The 25,523-nt window shown below is 43.9% G+C and overlaps 1 protein-coding gene across 1 annotated transcript in view; it reads left to right on the top strand.

Annotated features, from left to right (window-relative positions):
* Positions 1–25,523, top strand: part of LOC133537482 (rho guanine nucleotide exchange factor 26-like) — a 64,501-nt gene that overhangs the window by 27,547 nt on the left and 11,431 nt on the right. Inside the window, exons 6-12 of the mRNA XM_061878534.1 lie at positions 5,123–5,179; positions 7,550–7,710; positions 17,983–18,135; positions 19,479–19,608; positions 20,037–20,111; positions 25,028–25,117; positions 25,195–25,349. Coding sequence (XP_061734518.1) covers positions 5,123–5,179; positions 7,550–7,710; positions 17,983–18,135; positions 19,479–19,608; positions 20,037–20,111; positions 25,028–25,117; positions 25,195–25,349 — 821 coding nt within the window. The remainder of the gene's footprint in view (positions 1–5,122; positions 5,180–7,549; positions 7,711–17,982; positions 18,136–19,478; positions 19,609–20,036; positions 20,112–25,027; positions 25,118–25,194; positions 25,350–25,523) is intronic.

The raw sequence follows: 25,523 nt of genomic DNA, 5'->3' as shown, positions 1-25,523 counted from the left end.
AATTACTTATGTCATCTAATTACTTACTATGTCATCTAATTACTTACAATTGTCATCTAATTACTTATGTCATCTAATTACTTACTATCCTCATCTGATTATGGTTATTTAATTAGTTCCTATGGTCATCTAATTAGTGACTATGGTCATGTTATTAGTTACTATGGTAATCAATCAATCAATCAATGTTTATTTATATAGCGCAAATTCACTAGTGTCTCAAAGGGCTGCACAAATCACAACAACATCCTCAGTAGAGCCCACATAAGGGCAAGGAAAAACTCACCCCAGCGGGACGTTGGTGACTGTGACAACGATGACTATGAGAAACCTTGGAGAGGACCACTTTTTATGTACATACAGTGGTGGTCAAAAGTGTAGGTACACCTGTAAAGAAGATGATGTCATGTCTGTCTTGTGTTTGTTTGTGATGTAGTGATTGGAGCACATACTTGTTGTTGTGATGTAGTGATTGGAGCACATACTTGTTGTTGTGATGTAGTGATTGGAGCACATACTTGTTGTTGTGATGTAGTGATTGGAGCACATACTTGTTGTTGTGATGTAGTGATTGGAGCACATACTTGTTGTTGTGATGTAGTGATTGGAGCACATACTTGTTGTTGTGATGTAGTGATTGGAGCACATACTTGTTGTTGTGATGTAGTGATTGGAGCACATACTTGTTGTTGTGATGTAGTGATTGGAGCACATACTTGTTGTTGTGATGTAGTGATTGGAGCACATACTTGTTGTTGTGATGTAGTGATTGGAGCACATACTTGTTGTTGTGATGTAGTGATTGGAGCACATACTTGTTGTTGTGATGTAGTGATTGGAGCACATACTTGTTGTTGTGATGTAGTGATTGGAGCACATACTTGTTGTTGTGATGTAGTGATTGGAGCACATACTTGTTGTTGCGATGTAGTGATTGGAGCACATACTTGTTGTTGCGATGTAGTGATTGGAGCACATACTTGTTGTTGTGATGTAGTGATTGGAGCACATACTTGTTGTTGTGATGTAGTGATTGGAGCACATACTTGTTGTTGTGATGTAGTGATTGGAGCACATACTTGTTGTTGTGATGTAGTGATTGGAGCACATACTTGTTGTTGTGATGTAGTGATTGGAGCACATACTTGTTGTTGTGATGTAGTGATTGGAGCACATACTTGTTGTTGTGATGTAGTGATTGGAGCACATACTTGTTGTTGTGATGTAGTGATTGGAGCACATACTTGTTGTTGTGATGTAGTGATTGGAGCACATACTTGTTGTTGTGATGTAGTGATTGGAGCACATACTTGTTGTTGTGATGTAGTGATTGGAGCACATACTTGTTGTTGTGATGTAGTGATTGGAGCACATACTTGTTGTTGTGATGTAGTGATTGGAGCACATACTTGTTGTTGTGATGTAGTGATTGGAGCACATACTTGTTGTTGTGATGTAGTGATTGGAGCACATACTTGTTGTTGTGATGTAGTGATTGGAGCACATACTTGTTGTTGTGATGTAGTGATTGGAGCACATACTTGTTGTTGTGATGTAGTGATTGGAGCACATACTTGTTGTTGTGATGTAGTGATTGGAGCACATACTTGTTGTTGTGATGTAGTGATTGGAGCACATACTTGTTGTTGTGATGTAGTGATTGGAGCACATACTTGTTGTTGTGATGTAGTGATTGGAGCACATACTTGTTGTTGTGATGTAGTGATTGGAGCACATACTTGTTGTTGTGATGTAGTGATTGGAGCACATACTTGTTGTTGCGATGTAGTGATTGGAGCACATACTTGTTGTTGCGATGTAGTGATTGGAGCACATACTTGTTGTTGTGATGTAGTGATTGGAGCACATACTTGTTGTTGTGATGTAGTGATTGGAGCACATACTTGTTGTTGTGATGTAGTGATTGGAGCACATACTTGTTGTTGTGATGTAGTGATTGGAGCACATACTTGTTGTTGTGATGTAGTGATTGGAGCACATACTTGTTGTTGTGATGTAGTGATTGGAGCACACACTTGTTGTTGTGATGTAGTGATTGGAGCACATACTTGTTGTTGTGATGTAGTGATTGGAGCACATACTTGTTGTGATGTAGTGATTGGAGCACATACTTGTTGTTGTGATGTAGTGATTGGAGCACATACTTGTTGTTGTGATGTAGTGATTGGAGCACATACTTGTTGTTGTGATGTAGTGATTGGAGCACATACTTGTTGTTGTGATGTAGTGATTGGAGCACATACTTGTTGTTGTGATGTAGTGATTGGAGCACATACTTGTTGTTGTGATGTAGTGATTGGAGCACATACTTGTTGTTGTGATGTAGTGATTGGAGCACATACTTGTTGTTGTGATGTAGTGATTAGAGCACATACTTGTTGCTCACAACAAACATTCATCAAGTTTGCTTCTTTTATGAATTTATTATGTCTCTACTGAAAATGTGAGCAATCAAAAGTATACATACAGCAATGTTCATATTTGCTTACATGTGACCTTGGCAAGTTTACCTGCAATAAGGTGCTTTTGGTCGCCATCCACAAGCTTCTGTGCACATTTTTCACCACAAAATTGCTGCAGTTCAGCTAAATGTGTTGCTTTTCTGACATGGACTTGTTTCTTCAGCATTGTCCACACCTGTAAGTCAGGACTTTGGGAAGGCCATTCTAAAATCTTCATTCTAGCCTGATTTAGCCATTCCTTGACCACTTTTGAGATGTGTTTGGGGTCATTGTCCTGTTGGAACACCCAACTGTGCCCAAGACCCAACCTCCCCCCTGATGATTTTAGCTTGTCCTCAACAATTTGGAGCTAATCCTCCTTTTTCATTGTCCCATTTAAAGCAGCAGTTCCATTGGCAGCAAAACAGGCCCATAGCATAATATTACCACCACCATGCTTGACGGTAGGAGTGGTGTTCCTGGGATTAAAGGCCTCACCTTTTCTCCTCCCAACATATTGCTGGGTATTGTGCTCCCAAGCTCTGGAACGACTTACCTCTGAGTGTTAGACAAGCCTCCTCTCCTAAAAACCTACTTTTATTCCTTGGCTGTGTTGGGAGTGACATCCATGCTGCAATGGGGTCCCATTATACACCTGCTGTCAAACTCTTTTATCTTTTATTTATTTATTTTGTATCATGTTCTGTTTGTGTTGTTTGCTCGGTCCTCGCATTATCTTGTAATCCTCCCATTGTACAGCACTTTGGCTACTACCCCTGAGCTAAAATTTAAATGGGCTTTATAAATAAAGTTGATTTGATTTGTGGCCAAACAGCTCCATTTTTGTTTCATCTGACTACAGAACTTTGCTCCAGAAGGTCCATGTGATGTCATCATAGAAAATAAGTGTTGTAGAAATGATTGTAAAGTCAAGACAGCCATGACATCATCTTCTTTACACGTGTACGTAAACATTTGACCAGGACTGTAAGTTGCAGAAAAGTCAAGTACTTACAAGAACATTGCAGTTTAGAACAATGTCGTAGTTGACCCTGCTATGCAATAATTGAAAGACAGATATGCATGTTTTTTGGGGTTTTTTTGTAGTTTAGTTTGTTCCTATTTGGGCTGAATGCCAGATTGTAGTGATGGTGATGTACTTCCAGCAGTCTGGCAGGGCCTTTCCTGACATGCACAACCTGGTCGTCGCCATTACCTGTTTAATATTGTACAACAGTGGTTCTACACCTTTTTTCAGTCATGTACCCCCTGTCAACATGTCTTTAATTCAAGTACCCCCTAATCACAGCCAAGCATTTTTGGTTGAAAAAAAGAGATAAAGATGTAAAATACAGCACTATGTCATCACTTTCTAATTTATTAAATTGTATAACAGTGCAAAATATTGCTCATTTGTAGTGGTCTTTCTTCAACTATTTGGAAAAAATGATATAAAAATAAGTAAAAACGTGTTGAAAAATAAACAAGTGATTGAATGGTAAATGCAGATTTCTCCACATAGAAGTAATCATCAACTTAAAGAGATTGTGATAGAGATCCATCTGGATTCAGCAACTTACTTCTAAAAGAAATCTTTAACATCAATATTTATGGAACATGTCCACAAAAATGAATATTGCATTTCTTTTCACACTTTATGAACTTACATTCATAGTTTGTGGAAGTATTATTCAATAAATATATTTATAAAAGATTGTTGCTATTTTTAGAATATTGTTTTAAAACCTCTCCCATACCCCTTGGCATACCTTCAAGTAGCAACACTGTTGTGCAGCATAAGTCTTAGGCACACTTTTAATTGGGGATTAGCATCCTTCTGACAGATGGAATCATTTAGTCTTGGTGTCCATCATATTCCCCTCAGGGCTCACAGCCCAATGACAGCAAACACATCCTCCATTTCTACTTTGACATCCTGCCATGCAAGTAACACTCTGGTCTCGTGCCACTTTGTTGCAGCTGTGCAGTAGAGCCTGCTATGTGAAGTACTACTACTATGCCGGGACCACACACACACACACACACACACAAGTAACACTCTGGTCTCGTGCCACTTTGTTGCAGCTGTGCAGTAGAGCCTGCTATGTGAAGTACTACTACTATGCCGGGACAACACACACACACACACACACACACACACACACACACACACACACACACACACACACACACACACACAAGTAACACTCTGGTCTCGTGCCACTTTGTTGCAGCTGTGCAGTAGAGCCTGCTATGTGAAGTACTACTACTATGCCGGGACAACACACACACACACACACACACACACACACACACACACACACACACACACACACACACACACACAAGTAACACTCTGGTCTCGTGCCACTTTGTTGCAGCTGTGTAGTAGAGCCTGCTATGTGAAGTACTACTACTATGCCGGGACCACACACACACACACACACACACACACACAAGTAACACTCTGGTCTCGTGCCACTTTGTTGCAGCTGTGCAGTAGAGCCTGCTATGTGAAGTACTACTACTATGCCGGGACATAGAGCCTGCTATGTGAAGTACTACTACTATGCCGGGACCACACACACACATAAAGGAACCCCCTGCTAAGTCATGTCAACATTGTTCCACTCTTCTTTGTTCTGCTTCCTTCCTTCCAGGTCAAGAAAAGCGGTCTGTTTGATCGGATGAGTCAGGAAGAACGTAAAAGACAAGAGGTAGGAATTATTATCACTTAAGGCCTGCCAGACTAGGAGAAAAGCTACTAAAAGATGGCTCTTTCATACATGCTCGTATCTTTGGAGCAAAGGACATTTTTTCTCTTCTACTTTAGAGCCATTGTTAGGAACAATATTAGGATTGACACTGTAGGAAGATTATATTATAGACTATATGCTAGTAGATTCTAGACTATATACTACTCTTTAGTCTTGGGGCCTAAATCTTTGAGCACCTAAGAAATGAATCTGAGTACAAATTCGATTTAGAATCGATTCAAAACTGATTATTGCCATGTATTATTGGGTATAATAAAAGTTTATTCAAAGCAGGTTACAGGTTGGAAAAGCTGTTGGTTGCATGGAGATGGCCTAAAAATGTGTCTTTCTTTTTAATTGATTCTTATAATCAGAGGCCAAAGTGTGGACACACCTTCTCCTCATTCAATGGGTTGTCTTTATGTTCATGACTATTTACATTGTAGATTGTCACATCAAACTAGGAATGAACACATGTGGAATTATGTACTCAACAAACAAAAGGTGAAAACATGTTTTGTATTGTAGTTTCTTCAAAATAGCCACCCTCTGCTGTGATTACTGCTTTCACACTCTTGGCATTCTCTGTCTCTGTCAAAAGCATTTCAGGTGACTACCTCTTGAAGATCATGGAGAGAATGCCATGATTGTGCAAAGCAGTAATCAGAGGAAAGGGTGACTACTTTGAAGAAACTAGAATAGACCACAGTTATTTCACCTTTTTTTGTTAAGTCCATAACTCCACATAGACTTAGAGAGACTTAGATTTCCTTTTATTGTCATAAAAATGTGAAGTTTACAGCACAGCTCAGAAGTTGCATGAGCTGCTTGTAGTGCAGGATCAAAGAGCAATAAGGTGCAGATAGAAATCAATAGATGAGTGTACAGATCAATATATTGCAGCTTTATTGTTATGTTGTCTTTATTGTCCACGCACTTCATCCACGTGTGGGGAAAACTGAGGGGATTATTCTGATGCCTTCAAGTGTCTTACGGCCTGAAGGAAGAAGCTGTCACAGAACCTGGAGCTTCTGCTTTGGAGGCTGCAGAACCTCTTTCTAGAATCCAGCAGTGGAAACAGTCCTTGTTGGGGTGGGAGGAGTCTCTGCACATTTTCTGAGCCCTGGTCAGGCAGCAGCTTTTTGCCATCTCCTGGATAGAAGGAAGCGGAGTCCTGATGATCTTTTCCACCGTTCTCAGCACTCTCTGCAGAGACTTCCAGTCTGAGGCCCTGCAGGTTCCAGTCCACACAGACATGCAGGTTCTCTCTATAGTGAGGAGCTGGACTCTTTTCATCCCACGCCAAAAGTGCATGCGCTGCTGAGCTCTTTTTACAAGAACTCCAGTGTGTAGGAACCAGGTCATATTGTCAGTTATCTGCACCCCCAGGAACTTGGGGCTGCATGTCGTTGCTGAAGAACATGTTTGTTCATAGTTCTGATGCCTTCAGTGACAATCTACAATGTAAATAGTCATGAAAATAAAGAAAACACATTGAATGAGGAGAAGGTGAGTCCAAACCTTTGACCTGTACTGTAGTTGATTCTTGAAAAGTATGCAGCTTTATTGTTATGTTGTCTTCATAGTCCACGCACTTCATCCACGTGTGGGAAAAACTGAGGGGATTATTCTGATGCCTTCAAGTGTCTTACGGCCTGAAGGAAGAAGCTGTCACAGAACCTGGAGCTTCTGCTTTGGAGGCTGCAGAACCTCTTTCTAGAATCCAGCAGTGGAAACAGTCCTTGTTGGGGTGGGAGGAGTCTCTGCACATTTTCTGAGCCCTGGTCAGGCAGCAGCTTTTTGCCATCTCCTGGATAGAAGGAAGCGGAGTCCTGATGATCTTTTCCACCGTCCTCAGCACTCTCTGCAGAGACTTCCAGTCTGAGGCCCTGCAGGTTCCAGTCCACACAGACATGCAGGTTCTCTCTATAGTGAGGAGCTGGACTCTTTTCATCCCACGCCAAAAGTGCATGCGCTGCTGAGCTCTTTTTACAAGAACTCCAGTGTGTAGGAACCAGGTCATATTGTCAGTTACCTGCACCCCCAGGAACTTGGGGCTGCATACCATCTCCACTGCAGTGCCGTTGCTGAAGAACATGTTTGTTCATAGTTCTGATGCCTTCAGGGACAATCTACAATGTAAATAGTCATGAAAATAAAGAAAACACATTGAATGAGAAGGTGTGTCCAAACCTTTGACCTGTACTGTAGTTGATTCTTGAAAAGTATGAATCAATTTAGAGCTGGGGTGAATAAGGCTGTGATTCTGAAGTGAATCCATGTTTGTTACTCTGTTGGGTTTGCTTCATGACACCTTCTTCTTTCCTTTAGGCCATCTTTGAGGTGATCTCCTCCGAGCACTCCTACCTCCACAGTCTGGAGATCCTGATCCGCTTGTTCAAGAACTCCCCGGAGCTCAGCGCCGCCATGACCAAGACGGAACACCACCACCTCTTCTCCAACATCGTGGATGTGTGTGAGGCCAGTAAAAAGTAAGACACTTTTTGGGCTTTCACTAGCAGACTAAATGGGAAATAGTACATGTGTTATACTTCTATAGCACTTTTCTACCTTCAAGGTACTCAAAGCGCTTTGACACTATTTCCACATTCACACACTGATGGAGGGAGCTGCCATGCAAGGCGCTAACCAGCACCCATCAGGAGCAAGGGTGAAGTGTCTTGCTCAGGACACAACGAATGTGACCAAGTTGGTAGAAGCTGGGGATCAAACCTAGACCCTTCAGGTTGCTAACACGGCCACTTTAGGGACGGCATGGCGCTGTTTACACGGTTTAGTGTAAACCGGACTAAGCCCCTGTTTACACTAAACCCGATATGGTTATCCAGGGTTAATCCCACCTAACCTTATCCTTGTCACACAATGGTCGTTTTAGACCCCCTCACCCAGGCCACCTAGTACACATGTGTGGACAATGTGCAGGTCATAGTCACCTCCAGTGTTGCTTTGTGTGCAAGTTGTTAAATGTAACTAATCTGAACAATATCCAGTGTTGTGCTATTTCAATGAACTGGAATCCAGTGTGACTATTGTAGTCGATCACACCTGAGACATCAATCACATCTTTAAACATGTGATGAAGAACATTTTACAACAATTAATGTCGGGATGTAATATCTGGTCAGGACACTCCTCACTCTTTTGCCCTCACCTTCATTGTCCATTCCTTTTTGCTGACTTGATATACTCTGGACCTAGACCTTGAGTCTGCGACATACATGGTGGACAATAACTGATAACTGAAAATGCATTCGCCGTTTGTTGTAGTCTTCACTCGACGGCCAGGTAATACAAAGCACACGCTACCTTTTTTATCACATCCACGGGAGCCCACATTCTCGTTGTCTCTTCTTCGACAAATGGACAAATTTTTTGGCTAAGTAGAATCACAGCTGACCTGGACATTGGAGAGTTGTCTTGCCGTCTGAGAAGTGTTGTATCCCAGATAGCTGCAATGGCTTTTTCTTAAGGTATTGATGTGTGATTTCCACCAGCGTCTGTACAAGTAGAAGAAGGAGAAACACGGACATGTCTGGATGACCTGCCTCCCTATTTCCAGTGGTTAGCTCCGAGTCACGAAAACCGCTTTATTATGAAGCTGGCTGTGACGTGTGGAGGCGTGGTCTTTCTGATGTCACTTCCTGTGTGACGGCGTGGTCTTTCTGATGTCACTTCCTGTGTGACGGCGTGGTCTTTCTGATGTCACTTCCTGTGTGACGGCGTGGTGTTTCTGATGTTACTTCCTGTGTGACGGTGTGGTGTTTCTGATGTCACTTCCTGTGTGACGGCGTGGTCTTTCTGATGTCACTTCCTGTGTGACGGCGTGGTCTTTCTGATGTCACTTCCTGTGTGACGGCGTGGTCTTTCTGATGTCACTTCCTGTGTGACGGCGCGGTCTTTCTGATGTCACTTCCTGTGTGGGGGCGTGGTGTTTCTGATGTCACTTCCTGTGTGACGGCGTGGTGTTTCTGATGTCACTTCCTGTGTGATGGCGTGGTCTTTCTGATGTCACTTCCTGTGTGACGGCGTGGTCTCTCTGACGTCACTTCCTCTCCGAACTCAGTTTGTAAAGGATCAATGAGTCCATAGAAAGCTAAGAGCCGGAGATTCAAGAAATACACGGCACACTTACTTGTGTAAAATATTGTCCAAGGAGGGGGACCTTAAATGCTGGTTTAGTGTGGTTGAAACGGAGCTTAGGCTAAATAATTATTCCTTTAAGGGGTTATCTGGCTTAGTTGAGACATAACCTCAAACATAAGGTCTGGGATTTTTTGTGTGATATTTATTGGCTGCTTAAGTTAGTTTGTGGTATTTTGCATTGGTCAGTGGGTCAGATGAGTCCACACCTTGTGAGCTGTCTCTAAACACAAACACAAACACAAACACAAACCTGTCTCTAAACACAAACACATTTTGCATTCTTTCAGTCTCCACTTCTACTCTCACTCTTGGCTTTTTTCATGTACGAGCAGATTGTAAAAATAAAACAGCAAAACAACCTTAAAGTAGAGGACAACCTTCATTGTCGTTAGAAATAAAGTTGAGTTGTTTTGTTTTGGTCAGCAGTTGTTTTTCTGAGTGCACTAAGTGCATTATTCTGCAGGCAGGAGACCTTTATTGACACTCACTGCCTGGGAACAATAGACCTCTAAATCCTAAGAACTGGGCTGGAAAGGCCGAAGTAGGACTTGCCATGAAAGCTGACACGGGTGAAAACAGGCGACTACAAGCTGGCTAAGTGGATAAGCGGGCTGACAATGCTTCTGTGGACTGGAATGAATGGTAATTAATGAGAATAAATGGACATTTGGGCTAACTATTTGAAGTTTTGGTGCCCCAGTAACCAACATTGTGCTACAAGATGTAAACATTTCCTCTGTTCCGATCTCATTCACTGTCAATCCCAATTCATTATTTCCTGGTATGATTATATACATCATTTAAGTAGAAATGTTGGCACAAAATATATTGTATCTGCTGGGATTGTGGCCACTAAGTGGCAGATGGCAAATATTTGGATGAGCCACTAGCCTTAGTTGTCATTTCCTGTAATGACTTCTAGGTGTGAAACTTCTTTAAAGACCATTTGTCCTCACTTTGTCACGCTTGATGTTGTTCACATGCATCCAGGCTCAAAACACCATCACTGACATTTGCTCAAGGATTCATGGCAGCTCCTTCCTTTTAATGCCAGATTTACTGTAGCAATAGCATGAATGACACAGGCCTTCATTTGCATTGTCTGTGATGTACATTGTTGCAAATCCATGTGCATCAAGTACATTGCTTGTCCTGTTAAGACATGCTGCGACCTCTTGATGTCCCCCGAGCACACAGCCACTAGCACTATAGTCTTCTGCTGACTGGACACATTATTATTATTATTATTATTTACTGTAGCAATAGCATGAATGACACAGGCCTTCATTTGCATTGTCTGTGATGTACATTGTTGCAAATCCATGTGCATCAAGTACATTGCTTGTCCTGTTAAGACGTGCTGCGACCTCTTGATGTTCCCCGAGCACACAGCCACTACTCCTGAGCTGCTAGAACATACAAATGTCCTGTGGCGCCGGTCAAGCACGACAGGGAAGTTGTCATCTGAGTTTACTGGACCAAGGAAAAGACTCTGAGGTGGTGTTGACCTTGTCAGTCTGAGATGACTTGTATTCATCACCCAGATTGTATTCTAAACAGTATTATTTATCTACATTTCTTGCAATAGTTTGCAGTCGTGTTGTCCCGATACCAATATTTAGGTACAGGTACCAACATGTATTTCCATACTTTTCAGTACTTTTCGCTACTTTTCTAAATAAAGGGGACCACAAAAAATTTCACTATTGGCTTTATTTGAACAAAAAAATCTTAGTGTCCATGAAAAATATGTTTATTATTGTCATTTAGTCCTTCAATAAAATGTTGAACATACTAGACAACTTGTCTTTTAGTAGTAAGTAAACAAACAAAGACTCCTAATTAGTCTGCAGTAACATATTGTGTCATTTATACACCTATTATTTTATACACATTATGAGGGACAAAATGGATTATTAATCTACTTGTTCATTTACTGTTAATATCTGCTTACTTTCTCTTTTAACATGTTCTATCTACACTTCTGTTCAAATGTAATAATCACTTATTCTTCTCTTCTTTCATACTTGACATTAGTTTTGGATGATACCACACATTTAGGTATCGATTTGATACCAAGTGGTTACAGGATCATACAACAAAATTTAATTCCTAATAAACCAATAGTAATATGGTTAAGAAATACTGATGTAAAGGGTAGGTGTCGCACTGTTTCCTGTTTTAACATGTTCTATCTACACTTCTGTTCAAATGTAACAGTCACTTATTCTTCTTTTCTTTGATACTTGACATCAGTTTTGGATGATACCACACATTTGGGTATGGATCCGATACCAAGTAGATACAGGATCATACATTTGTCGTATTCAAAGTCCTCATGTGTCCAGGGACATATTTACTGACTTTATAAACATAAAATAAATTAGAAAAAAAAAAAAGTGAAAAAGATTGTGGTGCAACAAAATATTGATGTAATCATAGTAGTATCGACTTGATATGCTCCTGTACTTGGTATCATTACAGTGGATGTCAGGTGTAGATCCACCCATGACGGCGGTGAGCTATTGTATCCTCCTACGCTGTGTAGTGAAGTATGTTTAGCTATTCCTTGTCCTGCAGTCATAATGCTACTTTAAAAAACATACTTTATTTGTTGCCATGGAGACCAGGATTAGTGATTTAGAAGTAGCCAAAACACTGTGGATGGATGTTAGCCGCATGTGTTAAAGCAGCTCTTCCTGAGGGTGTTTCAGTGTTAGAACTTCAACTTTATCTTGACTTTTTACACCAAAATGCGTCCATTCTCCCTTTTCTGTCTACACACTGTGTCTGCTTGTAAGTACTCTGTGTGTGTGCGCTGCCATACATGCTCCTCTGCTGGTAAAAGCAGCAATGTCATGACATGACAAGGACGGGGGTCAGTATAGTACTGAATGTGAGTGATTAGTATGGTGGTACTATACTAGTACTAGTACTGGTGTAATGTACAACCCTACTTGGCACTAAATCCCACTTGGACTTCCTTCATATTCTCTCATGACAACAACATGACCCCATGGGGGTCCACATGAGTTTTGCCCCTACAGGGAGACCACATCCTTGACCTGTTAGAGCCTAAAATAGATATTGAGGATAAGACATGCATCTTGTGTGTGCATTTCCTCTTTAGGACAGCTTCTGTGATCCAGCACAAACACACAACTAGACCTTCAAAGATAGCCAACAATGTGTGTGTGTGTGTGTGTGTGTGGCACAGGTGTTGCTTCTTACAGAGGAGTCTAAACTGTGCTAGCGGTCCAAGTTGGCCTTTGTCACCTTCCTCTTTTGCCACCTTTCCAAAGATGCTGAGACAGCATCTGCTGGTCCTCAGGAAGAGGAAGAGTCTATGATGTTGTGTTTCATGACTATTTGGAAAAGGTGTGGAGTTCCTCTCCTGTGATCTAACAGGAGAAAGGTGTAGGAGATGTTTCCTGCATGTGTTGTTGTGTCCATGTTGACACCTCTGCCTAACGCTCCTAGTTGACTGTACTCCACACACTCTCCTCCTTGCAAGCAGCCACACCTTCAGGCTTCCATACAGGAGAGTCAAGTGGAATAATGTCACCTGCACTTTTTACCACCTGACAACCATGTTACTGTCATGATCCCATACCCAGGTTTGGACTTTCTTCCTGTCCTGCTGCTAAGGCTGCACAATTCATTCACTTTTAATCATCATAACTGTTTGGGCTGCCACCATTCAATGAGGATGATCGTCACGTCCTGACATTGCTGTTTCTACCAGCAGAGGAGCATGTATGGCAGCGCACACACACAGAGTACTTACAAGCAGACACAGTGTGTAGACAGAAAAGGGAGAATGGACGCATTTTGGTGTAAAAAGTCAAGATAAAGGTAAAGTTATAACACTGAAACACCCTCAGGAAGAGCTGCTATAACACATGCAGCTAACATCCCTCCACAGTGTTTTAGCTACTTCTAAATCACTAATCCTGGTCTCCATGGCGACAAATAAAGTAGGTTTCTTACAACAGCGTAGGAGGATACAGTAGCTCACCGCCGTCATGGGTGGATCTACACCTGACATCCACTGTAATGATACCAAGTACAGAAGCATATGTAGTTAATACTACTATTCATATTTTTTTTGTCACAAAATCTTTTTCCCTTTTTAAAAAAAATTCATATTATGTTTATAAAGTCAGTAAATACGTCCCTGGACACATGAGGACTTTGAATTTGACCAATGTATGATCCTGGAACTACTTGGTATCAACATGATCCATACCTAAATGTGTGGTATCATCCAGAACTAATGTCAAGTATCAAAGAAGAGAAGAATAAGTGAGTATTACATTTGAACAGAAGTGTAGATAGAACATGTCAGAACAGAAAATAAGCAGATATTAACAGTAAATGAACAAGTGGATTAATAATCCATTTTGTCCCTCATAATGTGTATAAAATAATAGGTGTATAAATGACACAATATGTTAGTGCAGACTAATTAGGAGTCTTTGTTTGTTTACTTGCTACTAAAAGACAAGTTGTCAACATTTTATTGAAGGACTAAATAACAATAATAAACATATGTTTCATCTACACTAACATTTTTTGTTCAAATAAAGCCAATAATGACATTTTTGTGGTCCCCTTTATTTAGAAGAGCATCGAAACACATTTCGGACCTGGTGCCAGTCTTAAATATTGGTATGGGGACAAGGCTGCTATGGACATAAAACATGTGATGTGTAACAAAACAAAGGATGCCAGAACTTCTTTATAACTTCCTGTCCTTTGTTTACTGTTTTTTATTCAATTGGCAACATTGTCAGTGTTCATAATAACACCAACATCAGCTCAAATGTTTGTGTTTAGTTGTGAAAACTATCACTTGTGTTTATTTATGTTGGTCCAACTGATGCAGCGAGAACAAAGCTTTGTCTTCATTCAGAAAACTGCTTTGTGCTTTAAATTGACATTAAAAAAGCAAACCATGTTTTTGTTTTGTTTTTTACATATTAACGAGTTTTTCTCATGTGAAAAGTTGTTACTTTCAAACACAGTTGATGTGACTTAGCTGTTTGTGAAAGTTGTGCAGTGTTGAGTTGGTTCCCAGATGACTTATGTCTGCTCTCACTATGTCCACTTACAAATACACTATTGGACTTGGACTGGCACTAGCAGGGCTTACAGCTGCACGTCCTGCTAAGTCCAGTCTGGAGACACTTTTCTGTTGAGAGCCAACACTTGCTGCCGGTGTTCTGGCGAGACATGCTCCCCAATGGAGTCCATGCATCTGTGCATGCATATAAAGCCAGGGAAGGCAGAAGTTGTATTTGGTCATTGAAGGATTATTTTGTTACACTAAATAATGTTATAAATATATGATGGTACCTGTTATCATAATGGCGCCAAAAAAAAGCATAACAAATGTGAATTAGTGAATTATGTTTATATAGCGCTTTTCTCTAGTGACTCAAAGCGCTTTACATAGTGAAACCCAATATCTAAGTTACATTTAAACCAGTGTGGGTGGCACTGGGAGCAACGTGGGTAAAGTGTCTTGCCCAAGGACACAACGGCAGTGACTAGGATGGCGGAAGCGGGAATCGAACCTGCAACCCTCAAGTTGCTGGCACGGCCACTCTACCAACCGAGCTATACCGGTTATAGAAAAATAGAAGTAAAGATAAGTTGTAACAATATCATGACATGCTGTTACTGTTACTACTTATGAACGAAACACAAACATCTGTCTTTAAATACATGCCATACATCCATTTTCTACCGCTTATTCCCTTTGGGGTCGCAAGGGGCACTGGTGCCAATCTCAGCTACAATCGGGCGTAAGGCAATGTACACCCTGGACAAGTCGCCACCTCATCACAGGGCCAACACAGATAGACAACATTCACACACTAGGGACCATTTAGTGTTGCCAATCAACCTAACTTTGGAGGTGGGAGGGGCCTATCCCCAGGTGCATGTCTTTGGAGGTGGGAGGGGCCTATCCCCAGGTGCATGTCTTTGGAGGTGGGAGGGGCCTATCCCCAGGTGCATGTCTTTGGAGGTGGGAGGAAGCCGGAGTAGAACCCACACATTCACGGGGAGAGAACATGCAAACTTCACACAGAAAGATCCCAAGCCCGGGATTGAACCCTGACTTCTCAGTACCTTGGTATTGTGAGGCAGACGCACTAACCCCTCTGCCACCGTGAAGCCTACATGGATAATGTTAGTTTAGCCTTTTTTATTTGACTGTTTAAATGCAAATGACATGATTGTGTCACATTCAACTCCCCCCCCCCCCCCCCCCCCCAACACTCTTTTACCTAACATGATCAATAATTGTGATTAATGATTCATTATTAATCACAAATAAGTAGTCAATATTTGCATCGACAAAACAAATCATGATGATGATTTTGTCCACAATTGTGCAGCCCTACCTGGTGCTTTTATTTTGTTTCTATTTCCTGTTGAGTTCCATGTTTTGCTGCACCTTCACTTTCTGTTCCATTTCCCTGATTAAATCTCGTCTGTTTAGTTCCACCTGTGTACTGCCCGTGCTGCATCATGTCTGCTTTGCACCTTGACCACTCTGCACTTCCGTGCTGCACTAGACTTGTGCACATACCCTAGCTTTGCTCTGCACCCTGGGGTTCACACCAACAATGGTAACAGCTGCACTATATTGACAAAAGTATTTGTCCACCTGCCTTGACTCACATATAAAGTTAAAGCGCCATCACATTCTAACACAGAAGGTTTAATATGACCTTTTGCAGCTATTACAGCTTCAACTCTTCTGGGAAGGCTATCCACAAGGTTGTGGAGTGTCTTTATATCTTCTGGGAAGGCTGTCCACAAGGTTGTGGAGTGTCTTTATATCTTCTGGGAAGGCTGTCCACAAGGTTGTGGAGTGTCTTTATATCTTCTGGGAAGGCTGTCCACAAGGTTGTGGAGTGTCTTTATATCTTCTGGGAAGGCTGTCCACAAGGTTGTGGAGTGTCTTTATATCTTCTGGGAAGGCTGTCCACAAGGTTGTGGAGTGTCTTTATATCTTCTGGGAAGGCTGTTCACAAGGTTGTGGAGTGTCTTTATATCTTCTGGGAAGGCTGTCCACAAGGTTGCAGAGTGCGTTTATAGCCATTTTCCACCATTCTTCCAAAAGGGAATTGGTGAGGTCACACACTGATCTTGGGGGAGAAGGCCTGGCTCTCAGTCTCTGTTCTAATTCATCCCAATAGTGTTCAGGTCAGGACTCTGTGCAGGCCAGTCAAGTTAATCCACACCAGACTCTGTCATACATGTCTTTATGGACCTTGCTTTGTGCACTGGTGCACAGTCATGTTGGAAGAGGAAGGTGCCTGCTCCAAACTGTTCCCACAAGGTTGGGAGCATGGAATCATCCAAAATGTTTTAGTATCCTGGAGCATTCAAAGTTCCTTTCACTGGAACTAAGGGTCCAAGCCCAACTCCTGAAAAACAACACCATTAGGACACCTGAGTCTGATCATTCGGATGTGTGGCCAATGACTTTTGGCAATATAGTGTATATTAAATGGAAATGTGTCGAGTGGAAAAGGGAGGTTGAAGCTGACGTCCACTTCTCTCTGGAGCGCACTAACCCATTGACTCAGCTGTTTGGGCTGGAGCTAACTTGTTGTGACTCCTCCCCTGTGTTGCTGTGACTCCTCCCCTGTGTTGCTGTGACTCCTCCCCTGTGTTGCTGTGACTCCTCCCCTGTGTTGCTGTGACTCCTCCCCCGTGTTGCTGTGACTCCTCCCCTGTGTTGCTGTGACTCCTCCCCTGTGTTGCTGTGACTCCTCCCCTGTGTTGCTGTGACTCCTCCCCTGTGTTGCTGTGACTCCTCCCCTGTGTTGCTGTGACAACTCCCCTGTGTTGCTGTGACAACTCCCCTGTGTTGCTGTGACTCCTCCCCTGTGTTGTTGTGACTCCTCCCCCGTGTTGCTGTGACTCCTCCCCTGTGTTGCTGTGACTCCTCCCCTGTGTTGCTGTGACAACTCCCCTGTGTTGCTGTGACAACTCCCCTGTGTTGCTGTGACTCCTCCCCTGTGTTGTTGTGACTCCTCCCCCGTGTTGCTGTGACTCCTCCCCTGTGTTGCTGTGACTCCTCCCCTGTGTTGCTGTGACTCCTCCCCTGTGTTGCTGTGACTCCTCCCCTGTGTTGCTGTGACTCCTCCCCTGTGTTGCTGTGACAACTCCCCTGTGTTGCTGTGACAACTCCCCTGTGTTGCTGTGACTCCTCCCCTGTGTTGCTGTGACTCCTCCCCTGTGTTGCTGTGACTCCTCCCCTGTGTTGCTGTGACAACTCCCCTGTGTTGCTGTGACTCCTCCCCTGTGTTGCTGTGACTCCTCCCCTGTGTTGCTGTGACTCCTCCCCTGTGTTGCTGTGACTCCTCCCCTGTGTTGCTGTGACTCCTCCCCTGTGTTGCTGTGACAACTCCCCTGTGTTGCTGTGACTCCTCCCCTGTGTTGCTGTGACTCCTCCCCTGTGTTGCTGTGACTCCTCCCCTGTGTTGCTGTGACTCCTCCCCTGTGTTGCTGTGACTCCTCCCCTGTGTTGCTGTGACTCCTCCCCTGTGTTGCTGTGACTCCTCCCCTGTGTTTAGGTTCTTCAAGGAGTTGGAGGAGAAACACCAGCACAGCGTAGTGATCGATGACATCAGCAATATTGTTTGCACGCACGCCATGTCTAACTTTGATCCTTACGTGACGTACTGCTCCAACGAGGTCTACCAGCAGAGGACTCTGCAGAGGCTACTGTGAGTGACCGCACCCCCCGCATACCTTCTGACCACACCTCCCGCATACCTTCTGACCACACCTCCCGCATACCTTCTGACCACACCTCCCACATACCTTCTGACCACACCTCCCGCATACCTTCTGACCACACCTCCCGCATACCTTCTGACCACACCTCCCGCATACCTTCTGACCACACCTCCCGCATACCTTCTGACCACACCTCCCGCATACCTTCTGACCACACCTCCCGCATACCTTCTGACCACACCTCCCGCATACCTTCTGACCACACCTCCCGCATACCTTCTGACCACACCTCCCACATACCTTCTGACCACACCTCCCGCATACCTTCTGACCACACCTCCCGCATACCTTCTGACCACACCTCCCACATACCTTCTGACCACACCCCCCGCATACCTTCTGACCACACCTCCCACATACCTTCTGACCACACCTCCCGCATACCTTCTGACCACACCTCCCGCATACCTTCTGACCACACCTCCCGCATACCTTCTGACCACACCTCCCACATACCTTCTGACCACACCTCCCGCATACCTTCTGACCACACCTCCCGCATACCTTCTGACCACACCTCCCGCATACCTTCTGACCACACCCCCCGCATACCTTCTGACCACACCCCCCGCATACCTTCTGACCACACCTCCCGCATACCTTCTGACCACACCTCCCGCATACCTTCTGACCACACCTCCCGCATACCTTCTGACCACACCTCCCGCATACCTTCTGACCACACCTCCCGCATACCTTCTGACCACACCTCCCGCATACCTTCTGGCCACACCTCCCGCATACCTTCTGACCACACCTCCCACATACCTTCTGACCACACCTCCCGCATACCTTCTGACCACACCTCCCACATACCTTCTGACCACACCTCCCGCATACCTTCTGACCACACCTCCCACATACCTTCTGACCACACCTCCCGCATACCTTCTGACCACACCTCCCACATACCTTCTGACCACACCTCCCACATACCTTCTGACCACACCTCCCACATACCTTCTGACCACACCTCCCGCATACCTTCTGACCACACCTCCCACATACCATCTGACCACACCTCCCGCATACCTTCTGACCACACCTCCCACATACCATCTGACCACACCTCCCACATACCATCTGACCACACCTCCCGCATACCTTCTGACCACACCTCCCACATACCATCTGACCACACCTCCCACATACCATCTGACCACACCTCCCGCATACCTTCTGACCACACCTCCTCTGACCTTCAACCACAATGTACTCTGACACTTTGACCTTGGCAGTTGACCACTTTTTCCTCCTCCTGCTGCTGCAGGGCCAAGAATGCAGTTTTCAAGGAGGTGCTGACCAGGATCGAGGGCCACCCCGACTGCAGGAACCTCCCCATGATCTCCTTCCTCATCCTGCCCATGCAGAGGGTCACACGTCTGCCCTTGCTCATGGACGTGAGTCTGCATGACCTCTGCAACCATGCGCCTTGGACTCTTATGCATCACTTCTTTCTTCATTGTTCCTTCATTGTTCCTTCATTGTTCCTTCATTGTTTCTTCATTGTTCCTTCATTGTTGCCCACTAAACTGCATGCATGTGCTTCAGTCCACTAACCTCCCACTTGTTGTCATGACCCACTTCTCTTCTCTTCTCATTTCTTTCCTCCTGTTTGCTTTCTCCTTCTCCATTGTCAGCCACTCACATGTTGTTGGTGTCTCCCAGGGGTCAACATGGAAGTTTCTGGATCCTGAGAATGTTTATTTTCACTGAATTTTCTTCCCAGAGCTGCCTGATAATGTGCACTTTTGAAAGGTTCTATCCAGTTTGTGTGGAGTGTGTGACTAATCCAGTTTGTGACTAAGTTGTGCTCTGCTTCCCGCAGACAATTTGCCAGAAGCTTCCTAAAGAGTCGAGTCAGTATGAGGAGAGCAAGAAGGCTCTACATGCTGTCAGCAAGGTCAGTGAACAACCTCCGTGTTATTTCTTCAGTTGAAGTTGAAGTACACACTAGGTGTGGTGAAGTTACCCTCTGCATTTGACCCATCACCCTTCTTCCACCCCCTGGGAGGTGAGGGGAGCAGTGAGCAGCAGCGGGGGCTGCGCTCAGGAATAATATTTAGTGATTTAACCCCCAATTCCCAGCCTTGATGCTGAGTGCCAAGCAGGGAGGTAAGGGCTCCCATTTTTATAGTCGTTGGTATGACTCGGCCCGGTTTGGAACTCACAACCCCGCCACCTCAGGGCGGGCACTTTAACCACGAGGCTACTGAGCAGGTTTAATATCACAAACAATTCTCTTTATTTTACATCATTTGTTACAGTAGTCATTGAGAAATGTCAAAACAATGTCAATTAAAAAAGCAGAAATAATGAATTGGCAAAAGGATTCCTGACAAGGTATATGTCAGGACAAGGAAACATTTTAATTTAGCTCAGTCAAACACTCTGTAACCTTAACACATTTCCCGCTGGACTACATACAGGCAGGCCAGTCTAGTACCCACACTCTCTTACTATGAAGCCATGCTGTGGTAACATGTGGCTTGGCATTGTCTTGCTGAAATAAGCAGGGGCATCCGTGATAGGTTTTTTTGGAAGGCAACATATATTGCTCTAAAAGCTGTATGTACCTTTCAGCATTAATGGTGCCTTCACACATGTGTAAGTTACCCATGTCTTGGCCACTAATACACCCCCATACCATCACACATGCTGACTACCACACTTTCACCCTACAACAATCACTAATGCACCCCCATACCATCACACATGCTGACTACCACACTTTCACCCTACAACAATCACTAATACACCCCCATACCATCACACATGCTGACTACAACACTTTCACCCTACAACAATCACTAATACACCCCCATACCATCACACATGCTGACTACAACACTTTCACCCTACAACAATCACTAATGCACCCCCATACCATCACACATGCTGACTACCACACTTTCACCCTACAACAATCACTAATACACCCCCATACCATCACACATGCTGACTACAACACTTTCACCCTACAACAATCACTAATACACCCCCATACCATCACACATGCTGACTACAACACTTTCACCCTACAACAATCACTAATGCACCCCCATACCATCACACATGCTGACTACCACACTTTCACCCTACAACAATCACTAATACACCCCCATACCATCACACATGCTGACTACAACACTTTCACCCTACAACAATCACTAATGCACCCCCATACCATCACACATGCTGACTACCACACTTTCACCCTACAACAATCACTAATACACCCCCATACCATCACACATGCTGACTACAACACTTTCACCCTACAACAATCACTAATACACCCCCATACCATCACACATGCTGACTACAACACTTTCACCCTACAACAATCACTAATACACCCCCATACCATCACACATGCTGACTACAACACTTTCACCCTACAACAATCACTAATACACCCCCATACCATCACACATGCTGACTACAACACTTTCACCCTACAACAATCACTAATACACCCCCATACCATCACACATGCTGACTACAACACTTTCACCCTACAACAATCACTAATACACCCCCATACCATCACACATGCTGACTACAACACTTTCACCCTACAACAATCACTAATACACCCCCATACCATCACACATGCTGACTACCACACTTTCACCCTACAACAATCACTAATACACCCCCATACCATCACACATGCTGACTACAACACTTTCACCCTACAACAATCACTAATACACCCCCATACCATCACACATGCTGCCTACAACACTTTCACCCTACAACAATCACTAATACACCCCCATACCATCACACATGCTGACTACAACACTTTCACCCTACAACAATCACTAATACACCCCCATACCATCACACATGCTGACTACAACACTTTCACCCTACAACAATCACTAATGCACCCCCATACCATCACACATGCTGACTACCACACTTTCACCCTACAACAATCACTAATACACCCCCATACCATCACACATGCTGACTACAACACTTTCACCCTACAACAATCACTAATACACCCCCATACCATCACACATGCTGACTACAACACTTTCACCCTACAACAATCACTAATACACCCCCATACCATCACACATGCTGACTACAACACTTTCACCCTACAACAATCACTAATACACCCCCATACCATCACACATGCTGACTACAACACTTTCACCCTACAACAATCACTAATACACCCCATACCATCACACATGCTGACTACAACACTTTCACCCTACAACAATCACTAATACACCCCCATACCATCACACATGCTGACTACAACACTTTCACCCTACAACAATCACTAATACACCCCCATACCATCACACATGCTGACTACCACACTTTCACCCTACAACAATCACTAATACACCCCCATACCATCACACATGCTGACTACAACACTTTCACCCTACAACAATCACTAATACACCCCCATACCATCACACATGCTGCCTACAACACTTTCACCCTACAACAATCACTAATACACCCCCATACCATCACACATGCTGCCTACAACACTTTCACCCTACAACAATCACTAATACACCCCCATACCATCACACATGCTGACTACAACACTTTCACCCTACAACAATCACTAATACACCCCCATACCATCACACATGCTGACTACAACACTTTCACCCTACAACAATCACTAATACACCCCCATACCATCACACATGCTGACTACAACACTTTCACCCTACAACAATCACTAATACACCCCCATACCATCACACATGCTGCCTAGAACACTTTCACCCTACAACAATCACTAATACACCCCCATACCATCACACATGCTGACTACCACACTTTCACCCTACAACAATCACTAATACACCCCCATACCATCACACATGCTGACTACAACACTTTCACCCTACAACAATCACTAATACACCCCCATACCATCACACATGCTGACTACAACACTTTCACCCTACAACAATCACTAATACACCCCCATACCATCACACATGCTGACTACAACACTTTCACCCTACAACAATCACTAATACACCCCCATACCATCACACATGCTGACTACAACACTTTCACCCTACAACAATCACTAATACACCCCCATACCATCACACATGCTGACTACAACACTTTCACCCTACAACAATCACTAATACACCCCCATACCATCACACATGCTGCCTAGAACACTTTCACCCTACAACAATCACTAATACACCCCCATACCATCACACATGCTGACTACAACACTTTCACCCTACAACAATCACTAATACACCCCCATACCATCACACATGCTGACTACCACACTTTCACCCTACAACAATCACTAATACACCCCCATACCATCACACATGCTGACTACAACACTTTCACCCTACAACAATCACTAATACACCCCCATACCATCACACATGCTGCCTAGAACACTTTCACCCTACAACAATCACTAATACACCCCCATACCATCACACATGCTGACTACAACACTTTCACCCTACAACAATCACTAATACACCCCCATACCATCACACATGCTGACTACCACACTTTCACCCTACAACAATCACTAATACACCCCCATACCATCACACATGCTGACTACAACACTTTCACCCTACAACAATCACTAATACACCCCCATACCATCACACATGCTGCCTAGAACACTTTCACCCTACAACAATCACTAATACACCCCCATACCATCACACATGCTGACTACAACACTTTCACCCTACAACAATCACTAATACACCCCCATACCATCACACATGCTGACTACCACACTTTCACCCTACAACAATCACTAATACACCCCCATACCATCACACATGCTGACTACCACACTTTCACCCTACAACAATCACTAATACACCCCCATACCATCACACATGCTGACTACAACACTTTCACCCTACAACAATCTGGATGGTTCTTTTCCTCTTTGGTCCGAAAGGGCACAAGTTCCACAGTTTCCAAAAACAATTTAAAATGTGGACTCGTCAGACCACAGAACACTTTTCCACTTTGCATCAGACCATCTTAGATGAGCTCGGGCCCAGCGAAGCCTGCAGCGTTTCTGGGTGTTGTTGATAAATGGCTTTTGCTTTGCATAGTAGAGTTTTAACTTGCACTTACAGATGTAGCGACGAACTGTAGTTACTGACAGTGGTTTTCTGAAGTGTTCCTGAGCCCACGTGGTGATATCCTTTACACACTGGTGTGGCTTTTTGATGCACACCTGCCTGAGAGATCCAAAGTTTGAAATATGGCTTACGTGCAGTGATTTCTCCATATTCTCTGTACCTTTTGATATTATGAACTGTTGAAGGTGAAGTCCCTAAATTCCTTGAGAAATGTTGTTCTTAAACTGTACAACAATCACACATTTGTTGACAAAGTGGTGACCCTCGCCCCGTCCTTGTTTGTGAATGAGTGAGCTGCTTTTATAGCCAATCATGGCACCCACCTGTTCCCCATTAGCCTGTTCACCTGTGGCATGTTCCAAATAAGTCTTTGATGAGCAGTCCTCAACTTTCTCACTCGTTTTTGCCACTTGTGCCAGCTTTTTTCCAACATGCTGCAGGCATCAACTTGTAAATGAGCCCCTGGAAAACAACACCATTAGGACACAGGAGTCTGATCATTTGGATGGGTGGTCACATACTTTTGGCAATATGGTGCACATACTTGGATTGAATATGCAGTCAGGTGACCTGCAAAGTAATACTTTTGCTTGTGTGTATTTGTGTGTGCTACTTTTGCTTGTGTGTATTTGTGTGTGCTACTTTTGCTTGTGTGTATTTGTGTGTGCAGGTGGTCAGGAAATGTAATGAGGGGGCGCGTACCATGGAGAGAACAGAGATGATGTACACCATCAACTCCCAGCTGGACTTTAAGATCAAGGTACAACAAAAAGTCCCTTAAGGCAACATTGGTGGCAGTGTGTTGTGTAATAATGACAACATGTCTCTCCTCTACAGCCTTTCCCTCTGGTCTCCTCCTCCAGGTGGATGGTGAAGAGAGGAGAGCTGACGGCGCTTGTGGAGGACAACGGCATCTTCCTCAAGCGGACAGCGCGGCAACAGGTCTACTTCTTTCTCTTCAACGACGTCCTCATCCTCACTCGGAAGAAGAGGCAAGTGCGGCGTGTGTGTGTGTGTGTGTGCGTGCGTGTGTGTGTGTGTGTGTGTGTGTGCGTGCGTGTGTTGAAGGCCTACTAAAGTTGAAGCAGAAGTATTTGGTTTGCACCAGCCAGTGAACTTCCAGCATGTGGACAAAGTGATTGGACACATGTTCTTCATGCAGATCA

The sequence above is a fragment of the Nerophis ophidion genome, linkage group LG18, assembly GCF_033978795.1.
Source record: "Nerophis ophidion isolate RoL-2023_Sa linkage group LG18, RoL_Noph_v1.0, whole genome shotgun sequence".
NCBI classification, from domain to species: domain Eukaryota; kingdom Metazoa; phylum Chordata; class Actinopteri; order Syngnathiformes; family Syngnathidae; genus Nerophis; species Nerophis ophidion.
The sequence above is the reverse complement of the archived record's forward strand: the minus strand, read 5'-3'. Positions and strand labels throughout refer to the sequence as shown.